General features: G+C 34.2%; 2 protein-coding genes across 8 annotated transcripts in view; both read left to right on the top strand.

Moving 5' to 3' along the window:
• Positions 1-17207, top strand: part of LOC129239122 (alpha-actinin, sarcomeric) — a 37914-nt gene that overhangs the window by 2541 nt on the left and 18166 nt on the right. For 3 of the 7 annotated variants that reach the window (XM_054874434.1, XM_054874433.1, XM_054874428.1), the window contains exons 1-2: positions 5946-6052; positions 6626-6953. In XM_054874434.1, coding sequence (XP_054730409.1) covers positions 6840-6953 — 114 coding nt within the window. In that variant the 5' untranslated portion in view covers positions 5946-6052; positions 6626-6839. Of the gene's footprint in view, positions 1-5945; positions 6069-6625; positions 6954-17207 lie in introns of those variants that run through there. The other 4 variants (XM_054874431.1, XM_054874429.1, XM_054874430.1 and 1 more) reach the window with 4 other exon arrangements.
• On the top strand, positions 640-2359 carry LOC129239123 (protein ultraspiracle). The gene has a single exon (XM_054874435.1). The coding sequence runs from the start codon at positions 780-782 to the stop codon at positions 2130-2132; it is 1353 nt and encodes a 450-aa protein (XP_054730410.1). The 5' UTR covers positions 640-779; the 3' UTR covers positions 2133-2359.

The following is a 17207-nucleotide window of genomic DNA, read 5'->3' as shown; positions in this document are numbered from 1 at the left end:
ATAGTCCGATTGAAATTATCCGAAAGAAAATTTATTTGGATAGAATTTTAAATTTATTCGATTTACACGCGGAAATTTTTTTTCTTCTGTAAAGTACCGCCATAATATTCGGGTGTTGTTGTGTAACAATATTTGCGAATTGTTAGCTTTTAAAATTTTTAGGTTGTGGTTTACAAAAATAAAATTATCAAGAACTTCTGTTACATCAATGGTTATAATAGATGAGAATCTGTAATCCATGGTAAGTTTTTTAAAACAACGCCTCAGATTTTTAGAACATTAAAAGTTTGTGGTAAAAAATGGGAATTTTTTCAATAGTTGCAAATTAAACTGTTCATAAACAAAATATTCAGGTGAGATCGAGGAAGAATTTTCAGCGAAAAAGTGTTTACCTGAAATATTTTTATTTTTCACTAGAGCACATGTTTTCTCTGACATCTATTATAATATTTTTCATTATTTCCTTTGCATCCATTTCTAGCGTTGAATTCTTTTGTTTTACTTACTATAAGAAAAATCTTAAAATATAAATTTGTACGATAACAATTACCAAAAGAAAAGAAAAGTGTTCTGAATTTTCTAAATTAATATAATTCATAAATCATTGTTATATGTAACAAAAGATTTCGAACGCAGTTTGTGGTGAATTTTACTGGCAGCGGTGAAAAGTTGATGTGAAAAAATGTCGACGCGAAATATTGCTCATTAGTCAATAGTTTCAGACGTTCTTTGTATACATTATTTTCTGGTGAAGGTTAAAATTAAAGAAAATAAATGACATGGATAGTGAGCAAGAGCCGAGTTTTCGAATGGGGCCATTGTCGCCACAGGAAATTAAACCAGACATATCAATTTTAAATGAAAGCAATACCAGGGGATTTTCTCCCAAATCGGCAAGTCCGGTTTCCTTTGGTGCGATCGGAATGCAAACGATGAATATGGCAAACTCAGCAGCAGTTGCAGCAGCCGTTTCAGGTCATAACACGAACCAGATGCAACCGGGTCCGCAACAGCAGCAATACCCACCAAATCACCCTTTAAGTGGATCGAAGCATTTGTGCTCCATATGTGGCGACAGAGCGAGTGGCAAGCACTATGGTGTTTACAGCTGTGAGGGATGCAAAGGCTTCTTTAAACGCACGGTTCGAAAGGATTTAACTTATGCTTGCCGTGAAGATAGAAACTGCATTATCGATAAAAGACAACGCAATCGTTGCCAATATTGTCGGTACCAGAAATGCCTTGCCTGTGGAATGAAACGTGAAGCAGTTCAAGAGGAACGCCAGCGTGGAACTCGTTCGCAGAATGTTCGTACAGGCGAAGATTTCAATCCAACCAGTTCAGTACGGGATTTAACGATAGATCGCATAATCGAAGCAGAACAAAAAAGTGAACAACTTAGTGGAGATAATGCTATACCATTCCTGCGCGTCGGACCCAATTCTATGGTTCAACCAGATTATAAAGGAGCAGTGTCACATCTGTGTCAAATGGTTAATAAGCAACTTTACCAAATGGTTGAATATGCTCGAAAAATGCCACACTTTGCTGAACTGCAACGTGATGACCAGGTCAATTTACTCAAAGCTGGTTGGAACGAACTACTTATAGCAAATGTAGCTTGGTGTAGTATTGATTCTTTAGATGCTGATTATGCTACATCCGGGGGTCATGACACTTCATTCGGCCGTCGTTCACCTATACGCCAACCACAACAACTTTTTCTCAATCATAATTTTTCCTATCATCGCAACAGCGCTATAAAAGCAGGAGTGGCGACCATATTTGATCGCATTCTTTCGGAGCTTAGCGTAAAAATGAAACGACTTAATATTGATCGTTCAGAACTTTCTTGCTTGAAAGCTATTATATTGTTTAATCCGGATATACGAGGTTTGAAGGGCCGCAATGATGTTGAAGTATGCAGAGAACAAGTATATGCTTGCCTAGATGAACATTGTCGCACTGAACATCCCGGAGACGATAGTCGATTTGCACAACTCTTACTGCGGTTGCCTGCACTGCGATCCATTAGCCTTAAGTGCCTGGATCATTTGTTTTTCTTTCGCATTATGGGTGATAAACCCTTAGATCAGCTTTTCTATGAACAACTTGACGCACAAATCTGCTAAGCTATGCATATATTTATTCACTTGAAGTGCTGGAAAATTTGATCGACGTATGTATGTTAAATGACTTTCTAACTTATAAAGTGACAATGCACTTTAACGGCTACACTTTGCAATTTACTTTTTCAGTTTTGTTTTTTTAGATATATTCCATTTAGTAGCTCACTATTTACTGTAAACAAATTTTAAAATACAATTGTATTATTGTAAATTAAATAAATGTATTTAATCTGTTAAAAATAATGGTGTTATTAACTCAATTCGAAATTAATATAAAGAAAACATAATTGGCTTAAACATGTTGTTGTTGTTGTAGCAGCATAAACATTCCCCATACTTACGCACGGGGAATGCTGCTGGAGTGACAGTCCTTGGCCGGATATAAATCCGGGTCGTTACGTAAGCGTAGAACCGACTGTCGTGGACACGGTGCCCACTGTCCTGGTACTTGGCACTTGGTGTAATAGCAAAAAAACAGAAATATTATCATTCGGTTTGTTCTACATTCCGAATTGATGCCCTGCATCTCTTTTAGATTTCTTTCAATTTGCAGTAGAGTAGAGTAGGGTATACACAGAGCCAATACTTAAAAACAAAAATTGATTGGGATCGAAATAGCGGATCATTATTCCTTCTGATTCGGAGCAAAGTTTTTCAAATTCGAAATGCAAATCAGGCCTGAAGAAAGATGTAAATACAAGGTGTCATAAAATTAATCATCACATCGAAAAATTTATAATTTCTGCCAATGGCGCTGTACATCCATCATATTTGACACATGTGAACTAGACAGCTGCAGTATACAAACAAACAAGCAATGCAGCACGCTAAGGTCAAAATAAAGATTTCCATCACTCAAAATCATTTTTTTATTTAATAAAAATCTTATTTGAAAACTAGTAGGTTGATTAATTTTGCGCCATCTTGTAGTAAATTTAGTAGGTATATGATAATCAGTTCATCCCAGTTGGGAAAAAACAAATTACGTACTGTAGAATTTCAGAAAATTTAAAAATTGACGAAATGCCCACAAAATGAAGACTGCTGCGCTTAAAAGTATGCTATACATCAAGGTGCAATTTTGGAATCATACTAGTCTATGGGCCCGCAATATGACGATCTCAAATCACTTTGTGCAAAAATCTACTAAAATTATGACACACACACACAGTTATTAATTCCATATGAAACTTGTAATTTGAGGCAGTGAAACTATTCATGGGCGCACAGCGCATATTATCGCGTAAAATTAAATTTTAGGTGTTTTGTATTAGGCAGTCGCCGTAGCCAAGTGTATTTCGGTCATGGAAGAGATCCTCATAGAAGACCATTTGCCGTTTGGAGTCGGCTTTAAATTGTAGGTCATTCCACTTGTGGAACAATATCAAGACGCTCGCCACAAATATGACGTGGGAGGAACTCGGCCAAACACCTAACGAAAGTGTACGCGCCATTTACATATTTATTTTGTATAATATTTAGGTGTTTTGTAATTTTTCATTGCATATTTTCCCGGCCAGATGCTTTAAAAAGTCATAATAAAATATGGTGGAACGTTTTCGACTTTAGCTTCCTAATTTAATTTTCTATCGATTTATGGTTACGTTTTGGTAACGTTTTAAAAAGGATCCTCGAACAGGACGAAAAAATGCTAAGTCTGCGAGCCCAAACGAAGGTTTTAAAAAAGATGTCCGACGGAGGGTTAATGTAAAATGTCGTCTTCGGTTCGCATACTGGTGGGAAGTTCTCAAAGATTTATGATTGTATACGAAAAAGTTTCTTTTAATTGAAGGAAACTAGTTTTTTAATTTTTAATTTTTAAGATAAGGCAGAAAACACCATAAATGATATTTATTATTTATTTAATCTTTGGCTGCATTGATAGAATAGTGTTATTTGGGGTATTCACAAGGGTATTTATAATAGGTGTAAACTGCAAACGGCTAAAAATACATTTAAGGGGTTCGCTCGGTACCGCCGTCCGGGTCATATTACGAAGCATTCCGCAGTTAAAAAACGGTTGGGTGTGGCATCAAGTCCTGTAAACACTTATTTAACTTATGACACATTGTGAACCACCTAATTGTGTTAAGACACATAAACTTATGTTTGGTAAATAATGTTTGGCGCTTATTGCTTCGACGTTTTTATTTAAGGAATAATCTAACGTGAATTATGAGAATTCGATGCAATTGTCAGCAATAAGTTATTTTTATTAAACGTTTTGCAATTTATTGCATACGTATGTATGTATGTGCATACGAACCTATCATTTTCGTCTCCCAAATGCATATCAAGCTTTTTTATTGCTCACATTTCTAGCCGTATAATTTCCAGAATTTGGCAGAGAAAATCAAAATTTCAATGGCCATAGCCTTGTATTTTCCTCAATGCTAGATGTATGCGTACATATGCACATATCATACATATGTACATCTGTAAATAAGTATTCGAAGGAAGCTTATTTTTAAATAGATCATTCGGTGTTTATAAATAAATTAAAAGAATTGCAAATTGAAATGATTTCTGGTGAAGATGAGCGAGAGTGGAGTGAGTGGGTGGCAATATTATGAAACAGTTTACCTAAAATTAATCTTAAACACTTGTGCGCAAATACAATGAATATGCTCGTACATACATATGCACATATACAGTTTGCTTGCGAGTGGAGGGAGGTGAGGGAAGAGAAAAATGAATTTGTTGTCACTTCAAAATATTCAGGAACACATGGAAGTTATGTGCGGAGTATTAATTTAGTCCTTTCACTGCAGATAAAAACTGTATATACATATATACATAAATGCGTAGCTATCTACATACATACATACATATGTATTATGTTTATGAAAAACGTTAGTGAAACACTTCGATCAATGGGAGAAAGGGTAATGGTTGTAAATTTTTGTATCCATTAAATTTCGTTTACGTCTGCTGTTCGCAACAGACTAACAAACCATTCAATTTATGCGGTGTCAAAAATTGCATATCTCGACGTATAATATTTGCACATACATACATACATGGACATATGTGTTTTATTCATACACTATAAATGTCGGCATGAATGTGTACATAGAGATGTATGTACATTTCCGACCATATGCAAAAGTACATACATCCTTACATACATAGTACGTGATTACTTGATTGTCAAGTCTGCCTCTCCTGTACTTGTTCATTTCCCAAAAGAGAAACAGAGGGCCTTAGATGCGATCTCTTGCACTTGTTTAGCGAGTCGCCGAGTTGTCATGGCATATTTACAAGCATATTTACATACATACATACATATGTATGATATATAGGTACATACGTAAATAATTTGTGTACATTACAAATACTGAATTGCAACATTTAAGTTTTTACTGAGCCTACACTACCTATGTATGTATGTATGTATGCATAACTCAATCATTTTGGAGTCGGCACAAAAGTAAAGCATCATGTTTTGATATCCCATTTAGTTTCACCGCCCACCCACTCATATTCGGCAATGTTACTTCACAAATCAAACATACATTCATATGTACATATGTAGGTATAGTATGTGCAAAAACAAAAAAATATTCTACTTCAAAACTCTTTTGTTCAGAGCACTTCGTACATACATACATACGTATGTTCATGTGTATGCATGTTTGTTTGCATGCGCGAGTATTTTACTCGCTACACCGTTTGTTTACTTGGAAATCAGCATACACATGTAGGTATGTATATTTTCACATACATACATACGTACATGCATATCAATATTAGTGGATACAACTGTAGGAACGAGTATAATTGAGCATCGGGAAGATTGCCGTGCGACTGCAGTGCTTTTTCATTGCTTTGGGACTCAGTTTGTCCAAACGTCGATCACTGGCGCAACATTAGTTTTGAGTTGGCTACCAACGCGAGCGGGTCATTCTCTTTACAAGCGACACGTACTTATCAGACACGGTTTTTACTTATTTAGTTTTAATTTGCCTTAGTTTATTGACGATATACAGAAAGCCTTTGTGGATATTTCAAATTGAAGCAAATAAAATAATTATTATAATCTTACATACATACATATGTATATACACATATGTATGTGTACATATATTTAATGTACATATATACTTTACAAATATATATATATATATGCATATGTATGTTTGTTTGAAAGCTAAATGAAAATAATATAAAGAAAATTAAATCGGAAAAGAGGGACTATTTTTAAAGTGTGTTATACAACCTAGAACTCTCCTGCGGCAGCATTTTTAAATTTTGTCCCACTCATGGATTGTTGAAAAGGCAAATTTTTTCATCAACAACAGCACAAGTGGAGGAATTGTGTGGAAATATTTAAATGAATATGATTTTTAGTGATTAATTTAATTAAAAATTTTATAGAATAAAATTAAAATATATATACGTATATATATACATATATATGGGAAGATAACATATTTGTATAGTGTTTATGAGAATATGCAAATATTTTTTTTATTTTATTTCGTTTGGGATTTCAGATCTAATTTTAAGAATACTCCGAACGAATTATAGTACTTTAATAACGTCCTCCTACACACTTCTAAGATTCAACCTAAATTAATACACTTAAGTACATGATTTTGCTAATTGGAACAAATCAAAAATTTTAGAAACGAAATAAAATCAATTATTGTACAAAACCTCCGAAACGAAATTTAACGGATAATAACTGATAAAACAACAACAACCAACATGATGATGGAGAATGGGCTCTCCATGGAGTATGGAGATGGTTACATGGAACAAGAGGAAGAATGGGAGCGCGAAGGACTTCTTGATCCCGCGTGGGAAAAGCAACAGAAGAAGGTAAGTGGCTGAACATTTTCTAAGAATAATTAGTAATTCAAAAAATAATTTTGCACTTTTTCATCGTCAAATGAGATCACTCGCGTCAATCTATTGTCCTCAACTCTGATCGGTTTTTTAAAGTATGACCATTTTTCTAAAAATAACCTCAAAAAGTTCAAAATAGATTTTTCATAATACATGAGTGTGCGGTTCTGTTTGACTTTCTAATCATATGGTACCGATTTTTCAATTTCCTAGCTTTGCTATTGGCTGGCATTTAGAATATTCTTGTCGATATATAAAAAATGTCTTTCTTTTTTAATTTCATTTCATAAGTCTATTGAGTTGTGCATATATATGTATGTATGTATGTAGTATATACAGCCCCAAGTATGCAAAAGCATACATATGTATATGTTTGCATATGTATAGGTTTAGAAATATTATTCTTATTTTTCGTGTTTCGATTCCGATAAAGTTTAACGAAAAGAGCTTTTTATTTTTAAAAATAGATTTTAACACGACACGTAAATTAGTGTACAAGTGTTTGGGGCTCTTACTTATTGAAATAAAATTGAAAATTCTCAAAATTTTGCACTAATTTTAATTTTTGACTTATGAATTTTTCAATGCTACTAACAAAACGAATTTTTCGGGTCCAAACATTCTTTATTTCATCTTCTTTAAATGTGCTCACTCAAGAGCATATGCGTGTATGTACACATATTTGCGTGAAAAGCGGAGAAAATCTCAAAAGAATTGGTAAAATATTGAAAGACATATTTATTTTAAATGTAAAAAATATACAAATAATTTCAAGGTTTCACACTTTAGCAAAAATAAAAGGTACTCGATTGGCTACATACGAGATCAAACCTGTATGTAGTCTGTATGAGAGGTCCATATGTTGATCTCACAAGCTAACCTAACCTAACTTATAGAGGTTCGATATGCATGTTAATTACTGCACTTTGTTTGCCAATGCTATTGGTCTGCTTTGGAAGATCACAAACTTCTTTAAGATGTTGATTTCTTTGGCAACAGGAAGAATATTTGTTTCTGAAATTTATATTTTTTACATGGCATAACTGTTTCATGCAGGAAACAATATAATGGGATCATTCTTTTTTCATAAATTACTTACTATCGCAATTGGCGTTCATTAGGCCAATAACTGTGATTGTATATGTAGGCGTAAATAAATGATCTGTATGCATTTTACTGCAGCCTGCATACTCAGTGCCAAAATGAACTGTGCACTTGCCATAGCTCAAAACATACCCAAGGCTGTCTACAAGACGCCGTAAAAAAAGCCAATAATTTGTCAAACACAACTGAAATGATAACAATACAGAAGATTGTGTACATAAACCTGTTGGATCGCTTCTTCAATTTATAGAAGAAGCACAGTTATCAACCTTGCTTGAAAATGGGGAAATACTGCATACACTCGTAAAAGTAACCAGGTCTCGTAAGGAGAAAGTGCTTGGACAAAAAAATTATTGCTAATTTACAATTATCTTTAAAAATTCAAGACAAACTCAAGTATTGAACTTTGTGAATAAAAAGGTCTTAAAGAAATCTTGTAAAATCAAAATCACTATCCTCGTCGTAGCTAAGCACAGGTTTGTTAGTCTAGTCTTTAATATTTTTAAACGTCAATTATCACTTAGTGTTTTTTTTAAAGCATTTTAGGAATGCAATATATGATAGTAAATTTGTAGCAACTGTAGCTGTTGTAGAAAAATATGACAACTGCAAGAGTTTTGCCAATTAACATAGCAACAATTTTTTTCTTAATTTCTTAAACATGCATGCAAATTAGAAATATTTACATTCAATCAACCCACAGCTGAGATAATTTAATAGAAAAATTATTTTCAATTTTTAATTGTAATCTTTTGTAATGATGCGAAAATTGCTTGAATGCCTTTCCCCTACATTCTTATGTATGAATGTATGCATCTATGCATAACAAGAGCTTATATTTGTGCCTAGTTCTACTTTTACCGTTCAGCTGCTTTTGGATATTCTTAATAATTGCGGATGCAAATTATACTGCATGAATTTAAATCAAATCTATGAAAAACTAAAAATGGCGGAAATGGCAGTTTGATGGGCACCTGTTTCATAATTTTTAGGCGCATGAAAAATCATATTGGATCCTGCGCTAATAATAAAACGCATTAGGCAAAGAAATTCGTAAACCGTAATATTTTCACTAGTGAAAGAAACTTTGTGTATAATAAATGCTAATGATTTATGTGACGATCTGAAAGATAATTCAGTCACTGTGGCAATAGTGTGGCGACAGGCTAAAATTCAATGAGCAGCGTCAAATTTCATTCACCCAAAAATGGATTGCGGTGAAGAAGTGTGCGACGGTTTGAGCTTTTAGCTTTTAAGCACATAAGAATGTTTGCTTAGAGAGTGTTTAAAAATATTGCTCAATATTTGATTATTTTGCGCATGCGCTTAAGGAATAATTTGTGAATTCAAAAACGAAAATAATGTTGGCAGAAATCTATGTACGCGTAGTCGTTCACAGGCGGCTCGCTGCACGGCTGAGTGAATGGGTTCAAATGGCAGATAAAAATCAAAGCAAAATGATCACGTATCAGAAAAAGAGAAGAAAATTAAGACACAAATTAACAAATGCAATCAATTGTACTCGTATACCAAGCAAATATATCGGTATGTGTGTACACATATTGAAAAATATGAATGCGAAAATTTATATTAATAACTAAACTAAAAAACCAATAAATTTGGCCTAGCAAAATGTTGAAGGTAAAAGTTTTGATTTCGGTAACTCATTCGCATGTGAATAAATTAGTCATGTTGCAAAAATTTCCAATCTAAAAATAAACACTCATTTCAATGTTTCAGTTTCTCTGTATGTCTGTATGTCTATGTACATACATGCATACATATCTACGAATGTACAAGTGCATGGGAAAGAGAAACATTCATTGATGTAAAAATGCATACGAGTATTTATGTATGTAATTCTTAAAAAAAAAGTTGCAAGAAATTATTATTTTTTTGTGGACATACATACGTACACATGCACATACTTATATAACTAAAATTCTTGTCTATTCTGCTCTCAGCAGCATTCATTGTCAAAAATTGCACAAACATATTTTCTATAAATAACGGCAAATATGCCATTATATTTACTTATCTATCTTATCTACCTGTTGATGGAGGCGACGCAGCTTGCTTGTTCTGAGCATTTGATTAAATCTCTTCAGAACAGGTGGGCCTGTAGAACTTTCGTTAGATTGAAGTGCCAAACCAATCGTTCAAGCAAGCACATGTTGCTGACATTTCTCTTCAGCGGCATTTGCAAATTGTTTAAATTTATTTCGGAAACCATCATCCGTAAAATATGCTGAAATAATTTAATTGTGTTGAGGCGCACTTTGGCTTAATGGCTTTGCAAATAAGTAAAATAGCCGCATTTGGAGCGACACTAATCCATAGGTGACACATCAACTGTCGATTCACCTCGTCCTTCATGTCAGCGGTGCACAATTTTAAATTTATATTTTCACATGACAAAAACTGAATTTGTTTCTCTTTGTGCGAAACAGAAAGTACATTCCTTTTCTATTTTTTATAATTGTTTGTTTGTTAAACAAGTTGGCGCGCTAAATTGCAATATATTAGCTATATACATATGTATATACTTACAGTCAATCGAAAAAGTTTTGGCACATTCATTTTTTTTTACAATATTCAAAATGTTCTTCATGCTAAATTTTTTTCGTTAATTTTGCAAGAAAATCGAGTTTCTACATAGTATAGTAAATGCCGTATATAGTATATTGAAATCCAGAAAGTTTTAGCAGAATTTGTGAAATTAATGAACTGAATGAATTTTAAATTTTGAAGTTTTTTAAACGCTCATTAAATTCTAGTGTAAAAAGCGCAAGTTTGAAATTATTGAAAATTCCTTTTGATTGTTTTAAAATTTTCTGCTGATGGTCTCTGCATTTTTTATGTATTTATTATTCTATGTTAATAGTTTTGAGGAAAGAAATCCATTATTCTTGCGTAATATTTTAGCGCTAATGGTTGAAAATTGTTTTATGGTCGATCTTTAGCTTCTGGGCGATGCTACGACTGCCAACAATATTACGGTCAACCTCGATTATTTCTGTGATTTGATCGACATTTTCGACATTATTGATATTTTCCTTAACATCGAAAATGCCTGAACGGAATCGACGAAAGAGAAGTGGTCGTCCTCGTGTGGCTCGAGCCAGTGCAGCCATAAAAGCCGTCCGAGAAAGAATTCGCAGAAATCCCCTTAGAAAGTAGAAAATCCTGTCCAGGGAAATGAATGTATCGACCAGATCCATGTCAAGACTAATTAGAGATGATCTCCACATAAAAGCCTTCCGTTGCTCAACTGGTCATCTTTTAACAATGCGTTTGAAGAAAATTGGATTCGACAGATGCAAGCAGCTTCTTCAGTGACACGCGACCAAAGGCCATACAAATATTCTTTTCACAGATGAGAAAATTTTCACAGTTGAAGAAGGTTTTAATAAGCGGAACGACAAAATCTATACTAAAACTTCTAAAGACGCAAAAAATGGGTTCAGCCTCCGTAATGGTTTGGTGGGGAGGGTTTTGTAAAGGCGTTACATTTCTTCATTTCTCTCTCAAAAGGAGTTAAGACCGTGAATGATGGGGCATGACCGGGAGATGTCTTAAAATTCGTGGTGAAGCAGTTGATCAGTACTCCCTTCAATGTAGAGCAATGGATCTGTCAGCAAGATCCGATCTAGCCCACAAGGCAAAAACCACCCAGCAGTGGCTCAAAAACAATATTCCTGGGCTTATAACCACAGAAGATTGGCCGTCTGGAAGTCCAGATCTGAATCCATTGGGCTACAGTTTGTGGTCAGAATTCGAGAACATGGCTTGTCGAAGACCTTACAGAAATTTGGAGTGTCTCAAACAATCTTTGGTTTGAGCAGCGACGTCAATATCCATGGAAACCGTGCGTGCTGCCTAGCTGAATGGCTTAATGTTTGAAGGCTTGTGTAAAAGCAAATAGTGACCATTTCGAATGAAAATTAAAATTTTTTTTTTTCATATTTGCATGATCAAATAAAATCAATTTCATTAAAAAAGTATTATAATTTTATATCTATAACGGACTTAATATAACTTGTAGCAGAACTTATGGCAGGACTAAGCATATTCGCAAACGCAGCAATTCGCAGCGAAACAATTCCTAACGCCGGACGGAGGAATTTCTGGTAAGCTACTTCCGCTCAGCGGAGTGGATTTAAGTTGTTTAACTGGTTACTTTACAGGCCACTGTAGCGTTATAGGGCTGTCAAAATTGATTCTTTTCGTCCGTTGCGGCAACGCATTTGACTGACGTGACGTGTAAAGCGTACCGTGGTTCCACAATGAAAGTATTGCCCCATATGTATAAAAAAAGGAGAAAAACAGATGTTCTTGTCGTGAAGACAAATGTTATATTTCGTTGTTTATAAACAGGTTTTTATTGGTTGTGAAATTTATTGACGTGATAACGTCTTATAATTCGATTTAACAGGCTGCACGCACGAAAAAATGTGTCGTTACCTTGCTCATTACTGTTCATATGTAGTTACCTTGCTCATATTAGTGTTACCTTGCTCATATTAGTGTTACCTTGCTCATATTAGTGTTACCTTGCTCATATTAGTGTTACCTTGCTCATTAGTGTTACCTTGCTCATATTAGTGTTACCTTGCTCATATTAGTGTTACCTTGCTCATATTAGTGTTACCTTGCTCATATTAGTGTTACCTTGCTCATATTAGTGTTACCTTGCTCATATTAGTATTACCTTGCTCATTAGTGTTACCTTGCTCATTAGTGTTACCTTGCTCATATTAGTGTTACCTTGCTCATATTAGTGTTACCTTGCTCATATTAGTGTTACCTTGCTCTTTAGTATTACCTTGCTCATTAGTGTTACCTTGCTCATATTAGTGTTACCTTGCTCATATTAGTATTACCTTGCTCATTAGTGTTACCTTGCTCATATTAGTGTTACCTTGCTCATATTAGTGTTACCTTGCTCATATTAGTGTTACCTTGCTCATATTAGTGTTACCTTGCTCTTTAGTATTACCTTGCTCATTAGTGTTACCTTGCTCTTTAGTATTACCTTGCTCATTAGTGTTACCTTGCTCATATTAGTGTTACCTTGCTCATATTAGTATTACCTTGCTCATTAGTGTTACCTTGCTCATATTAGTGTTACCTTGCTCATATTAGTGTTACCTTGCTCATATTAGTGTTACCTTGCTCATATTAGTGTTACCTTGCTCATATTAGTGTTACCTTGCTCATATTAGTGTTACCTTGCTCATATTAGTGTTACCTTGCTCATATTAGTGTTACCTTGCTCTTTAGTATTACCTTGCTCATTAGTGTTACCTTGCTCTTTAGTATTACCTTGCTCATTAGTGTTACCTTGCTCATATTAGTGTTACCTTGCTCATATTAGTATTACCTTGCTCATTAGTGTTACCTTGCTCATATTAGTGTTACCTTGCTCATATTAGTGTTACCTTGCTCATATTAGTGTTACCTTGCTCATATTAGTGTTACCTTGCTCATATTAGTGTTACCTTGCTCTTTAGTATTACCTTGCTCATTAGTGTTACCTTGCTCTTTAGTATTACCTTGCTCATTAGTGTTACCTTGCTCATATTAGTGTTACCTTGCTCATATTAGTGTTACCTTGCTCATATTAGTGTTACCTTGCTCATATTAGTGTTACCTTGCTCATATTAGTGTTACCTTGCTCATATTAGTGTTACCTTGCTCATATTAGTGTTACCTTGCTCATATGTAGTTACCTTGCTCATTGCATTGAATGAACTGCAAGCGAAAGCGCGGAAGGAACGACAAAGCAAACAAAGCAAACGAACGGCAACGTTCGACATCTTGCTCTCTCCTACTTAAGTGAGCGTATATATGTATGTATATGCGCATATGTACATATATAAATTCACGTATTTGTATTTGCATATGCCTTCTTATTGATTATTATTAATTTGATTTACTTGAAGACTTTAAAATAAAACCAAGTTTGTTAATAATACCTGTTGTTTTAATGTTATTATTATTAATTTTTTTATTATATATGAAGGAAAAAATGTATGGTAATATTTACCATATCTATACTAATATTATAAAGAGGAAAACTTTGTTTGTTTGGTTGTAATGAATAGGCTCAAAAACTACTGGACCGATTTTAAAAATTCTTTCACCATTCGAAAGCTACATCACGAGTAACATGGATTATATTTTATTTTGGAAATAGGCCTCGAGATATAGGTCAAAACGTGGACCCGGGTAACCTTCGGATGTGTATGTACAATATGGGTATCAAATGAAAGCTGTTGATAAGTGCTTTAATACGGGGTAATTTTCATACCTATTGATGACTAGGGTCTCGAAATATATGCCAAAACGTGGACCCACCGTGACTTTGAACCGAATTAAACCAAACTTACACACATTGTTAAGTAGGTATTGAAGATGATTTCCGTATAGTTTGAATACCTATTGGTAGATAGGGTCTCAAGATATAGGTCAAAACGTGGACCCGGGTAACCTTCGCACGTGTATGTACAATATGGGTATCAAATGAAAGCTGTTGGTGAATGCTTTAGTACAGAATATTTTTCATGCCGCTCCGTGACTGGGGTCTCGAGATATAGGTCAAAACGTGGACCCGGGTAACCTTTGGTTGTTTATGTACAATATGGGTATCAAATGAAAGCTGTTGATAAGTGCTTTAATACGGGGTAATTTGTTATGTTATGTTATGTTATGTTATGTTATGTTATATTATGTTATGTTATGTTATGTTATGTTATGTTATGTTATGTTATGTTATGTTATGTTATGTCATGTTATGTTATGTTATGTTATGTTATGTTATGTTATGTTATGTTATGTTATGTTATGTTATGTTATGTTATGTTATGTTATGTTATGTTATGTTATGTTATTATATGTTATGTTATGTTATGTTATGTTATGTTATGTTATGTTATGTTATGTTATGTTATGTTATGTTATGTTATGTTATGTTATGTTATGTTATGTTATGTTATGTTATGTTATGTTATGTTATGTTATGTTATGTTATGTTATGTTATGTTATGTTATGTTATGTTATGTTATGTTGTGTTGTGTTGTGTTGTGTTGTGTTGTGTTGTGTTATGTTATGTTGTGTTATGTTATGTTATGTTATGTTAAAGTATATTATGTTATGTTAATGTTAACTCATTCTCTATATCCATACAAAATATCTATCAAACAAATAAAATTAAAATTTTCTTTTGAAAAATGCAACCATTCAATCAGTATTTTCTTATGACGTTATCACGTTAAACTATCGTCAGTAAACCGACTTTACAGACAACCTCTTTTATAAAAATAATTCTTATTGAAGCGAGGGAGGGTTTTAATAGAATTTATAGAAGTCGTAGAGTGCGTGTGGGTGCCACCATAACTTCGAGATCGGGACGCACATTCCATTTTCAGGACAACTTGGTTAAGTCTAGCCTTTTCTCTACTATTTAAAGCTTTTGTCGAAAATATAAGGGGGCGTTTGAATTTACTCAATTAATTGAAATTCCATTTATTTTATGCATTTCATTTGATATAATAAAAAACTCCATTGATAAAAATTTGCGCGATACAAAATTGTACTTCTTTAAACATTTGCCATTTTTGCCGCATTTGCCGTACGGTAAAATGAGAAAGTTGCCAGTTTTTGTGCATTCCGACCTGGCGTACGGCGCGTATGTGGCGCCTTCGACTCAAATATACATAATATATTTTGCTGTCGGTCGAATTCTTTGCAGCAACAGATTCAACGGACCCTTGTAACTGGTCTATTAGATATCACTTAAACAAAATTGGTCTTCTGATACCATCATCAGTCGATTCTGTGAAATGGACATTGGAAATTCTGAACACATTCTTCGTGAATGTTCTGTGCTAGGCAGAAAAAGGCTACACCACCTTGATAGTATTGCCGTGCATTCTTATAAATTATGGAACAATAAGCCCCAGAGTGTGATAAAAAATTTAAAAAGTTTTAAAATATAGGATAACTCAGCAGGCTTTGTACAATAGATTTCTTTTGGTTGGTTGTGGTTGTTGTAGCGAAATAATATTAGTAATTTATACTCGTAGTAAATATCTTTATTATGTCTCTAATGTTGACCAAATACTGTTATAATTTATTTAAAACCTGAACATCCTACTATGGTTGCCTGTAAAACGGTAAAACTACATATTTTATCAACAAAACCGTTCTTACACCGTCTTGTCTCTAAGTACGCAACAAATATCTTTCGTGTCCCATAATACAATGAGCGGCCAATTGAAATTACCATGGAGGTAGTAGAACCTGTTGGTTGAACTTACCAAAACGGTAAACATAACAAACCGGATTGTTTTCGAATTGGTTCAAACTCGGCGAGATATGGCGCTGGAGCTCGCCTGGCCTTACTACTCCTGATGCTTAAGTAGTTTCTTTGTTATTGTTGTTCAGAGTGAACGGTTGTAAAATACCAGTTGTGTTGCACCACAGCCATACTCGGATGCTGAATGCTGATCATTGTCGCTATCAAAAGAAAAAAATCGATTGCATTTCAACAACGCGAAGAGAGAAAACAAGAATATTGGATTGGGTGTAAGTCATTAGACGGGATTAGTTAGTTGCGGCTTTTCACCTCGCAATTGTGGTGAGACGTGCATAAGCATGTAAATAGGTATCAATGTATGTATGTGTGTGTGAGTGCGTGTGTGTGCGCATACAATGTCAATGATTGCACTATTCAGTGTTGAAATTGAGATCAATGCATAACGGGTACTGAGTTGGCTGCAACTGGGGACTTGTATTTTTTGTTGTATTGATATGAGTGCCATGGAATCCATTCGAGCTGCGTTTTGTTTTCTCGTACTGTTAGATGCTCATTAGATACCGTTTATAGCAGACCTATTTGGTTTGATTTGACTTAATCTACAACAAATTTAAATTCAATTTCTGAAGAGGTAGCATCTCTTGTAAATTAAAACGGATAATGGGGAAAATCGCATTGATAGTCACCTGCCCATTCACGCGTATATACATATAAATACATATATGTATGTATGTGTATGTATGTACATTTGAATTTGTATACGCGTGTAAATGCATAACAGTTAAGTATGCGCGTGCTTGCA

This window comes from Anastrepha obliqua, chromosome 2, assembly GCF_027943255.1.
Source record: "Anastrepha obliqua isolate idAnaObli1 chromosome 2, idAnaObli1_1.0, whole genome shotgun sequence".
In the NCBI taxonomy this organism is placed as follows: Eukaryota; Metazoa; Arthropoda; class Insecta; order Diptera; family Tephritidae; genus Anastrepha; species Anastrepha obliqua.
Note: the sequence above shows the minus strand (reverse complement) of the source record. Positions and strands in the feature narration are given on the sequence as shown.

Excerpts from the sequence above, each read along its gene's own strand:
- LOC129239123 (XM_054874435.1), top strand. The coding sequence starts at position 780 with ATGGATAGTGAGCAAGAGCCGAGTTTTCGAATGGGGCCATTGTCGCCA.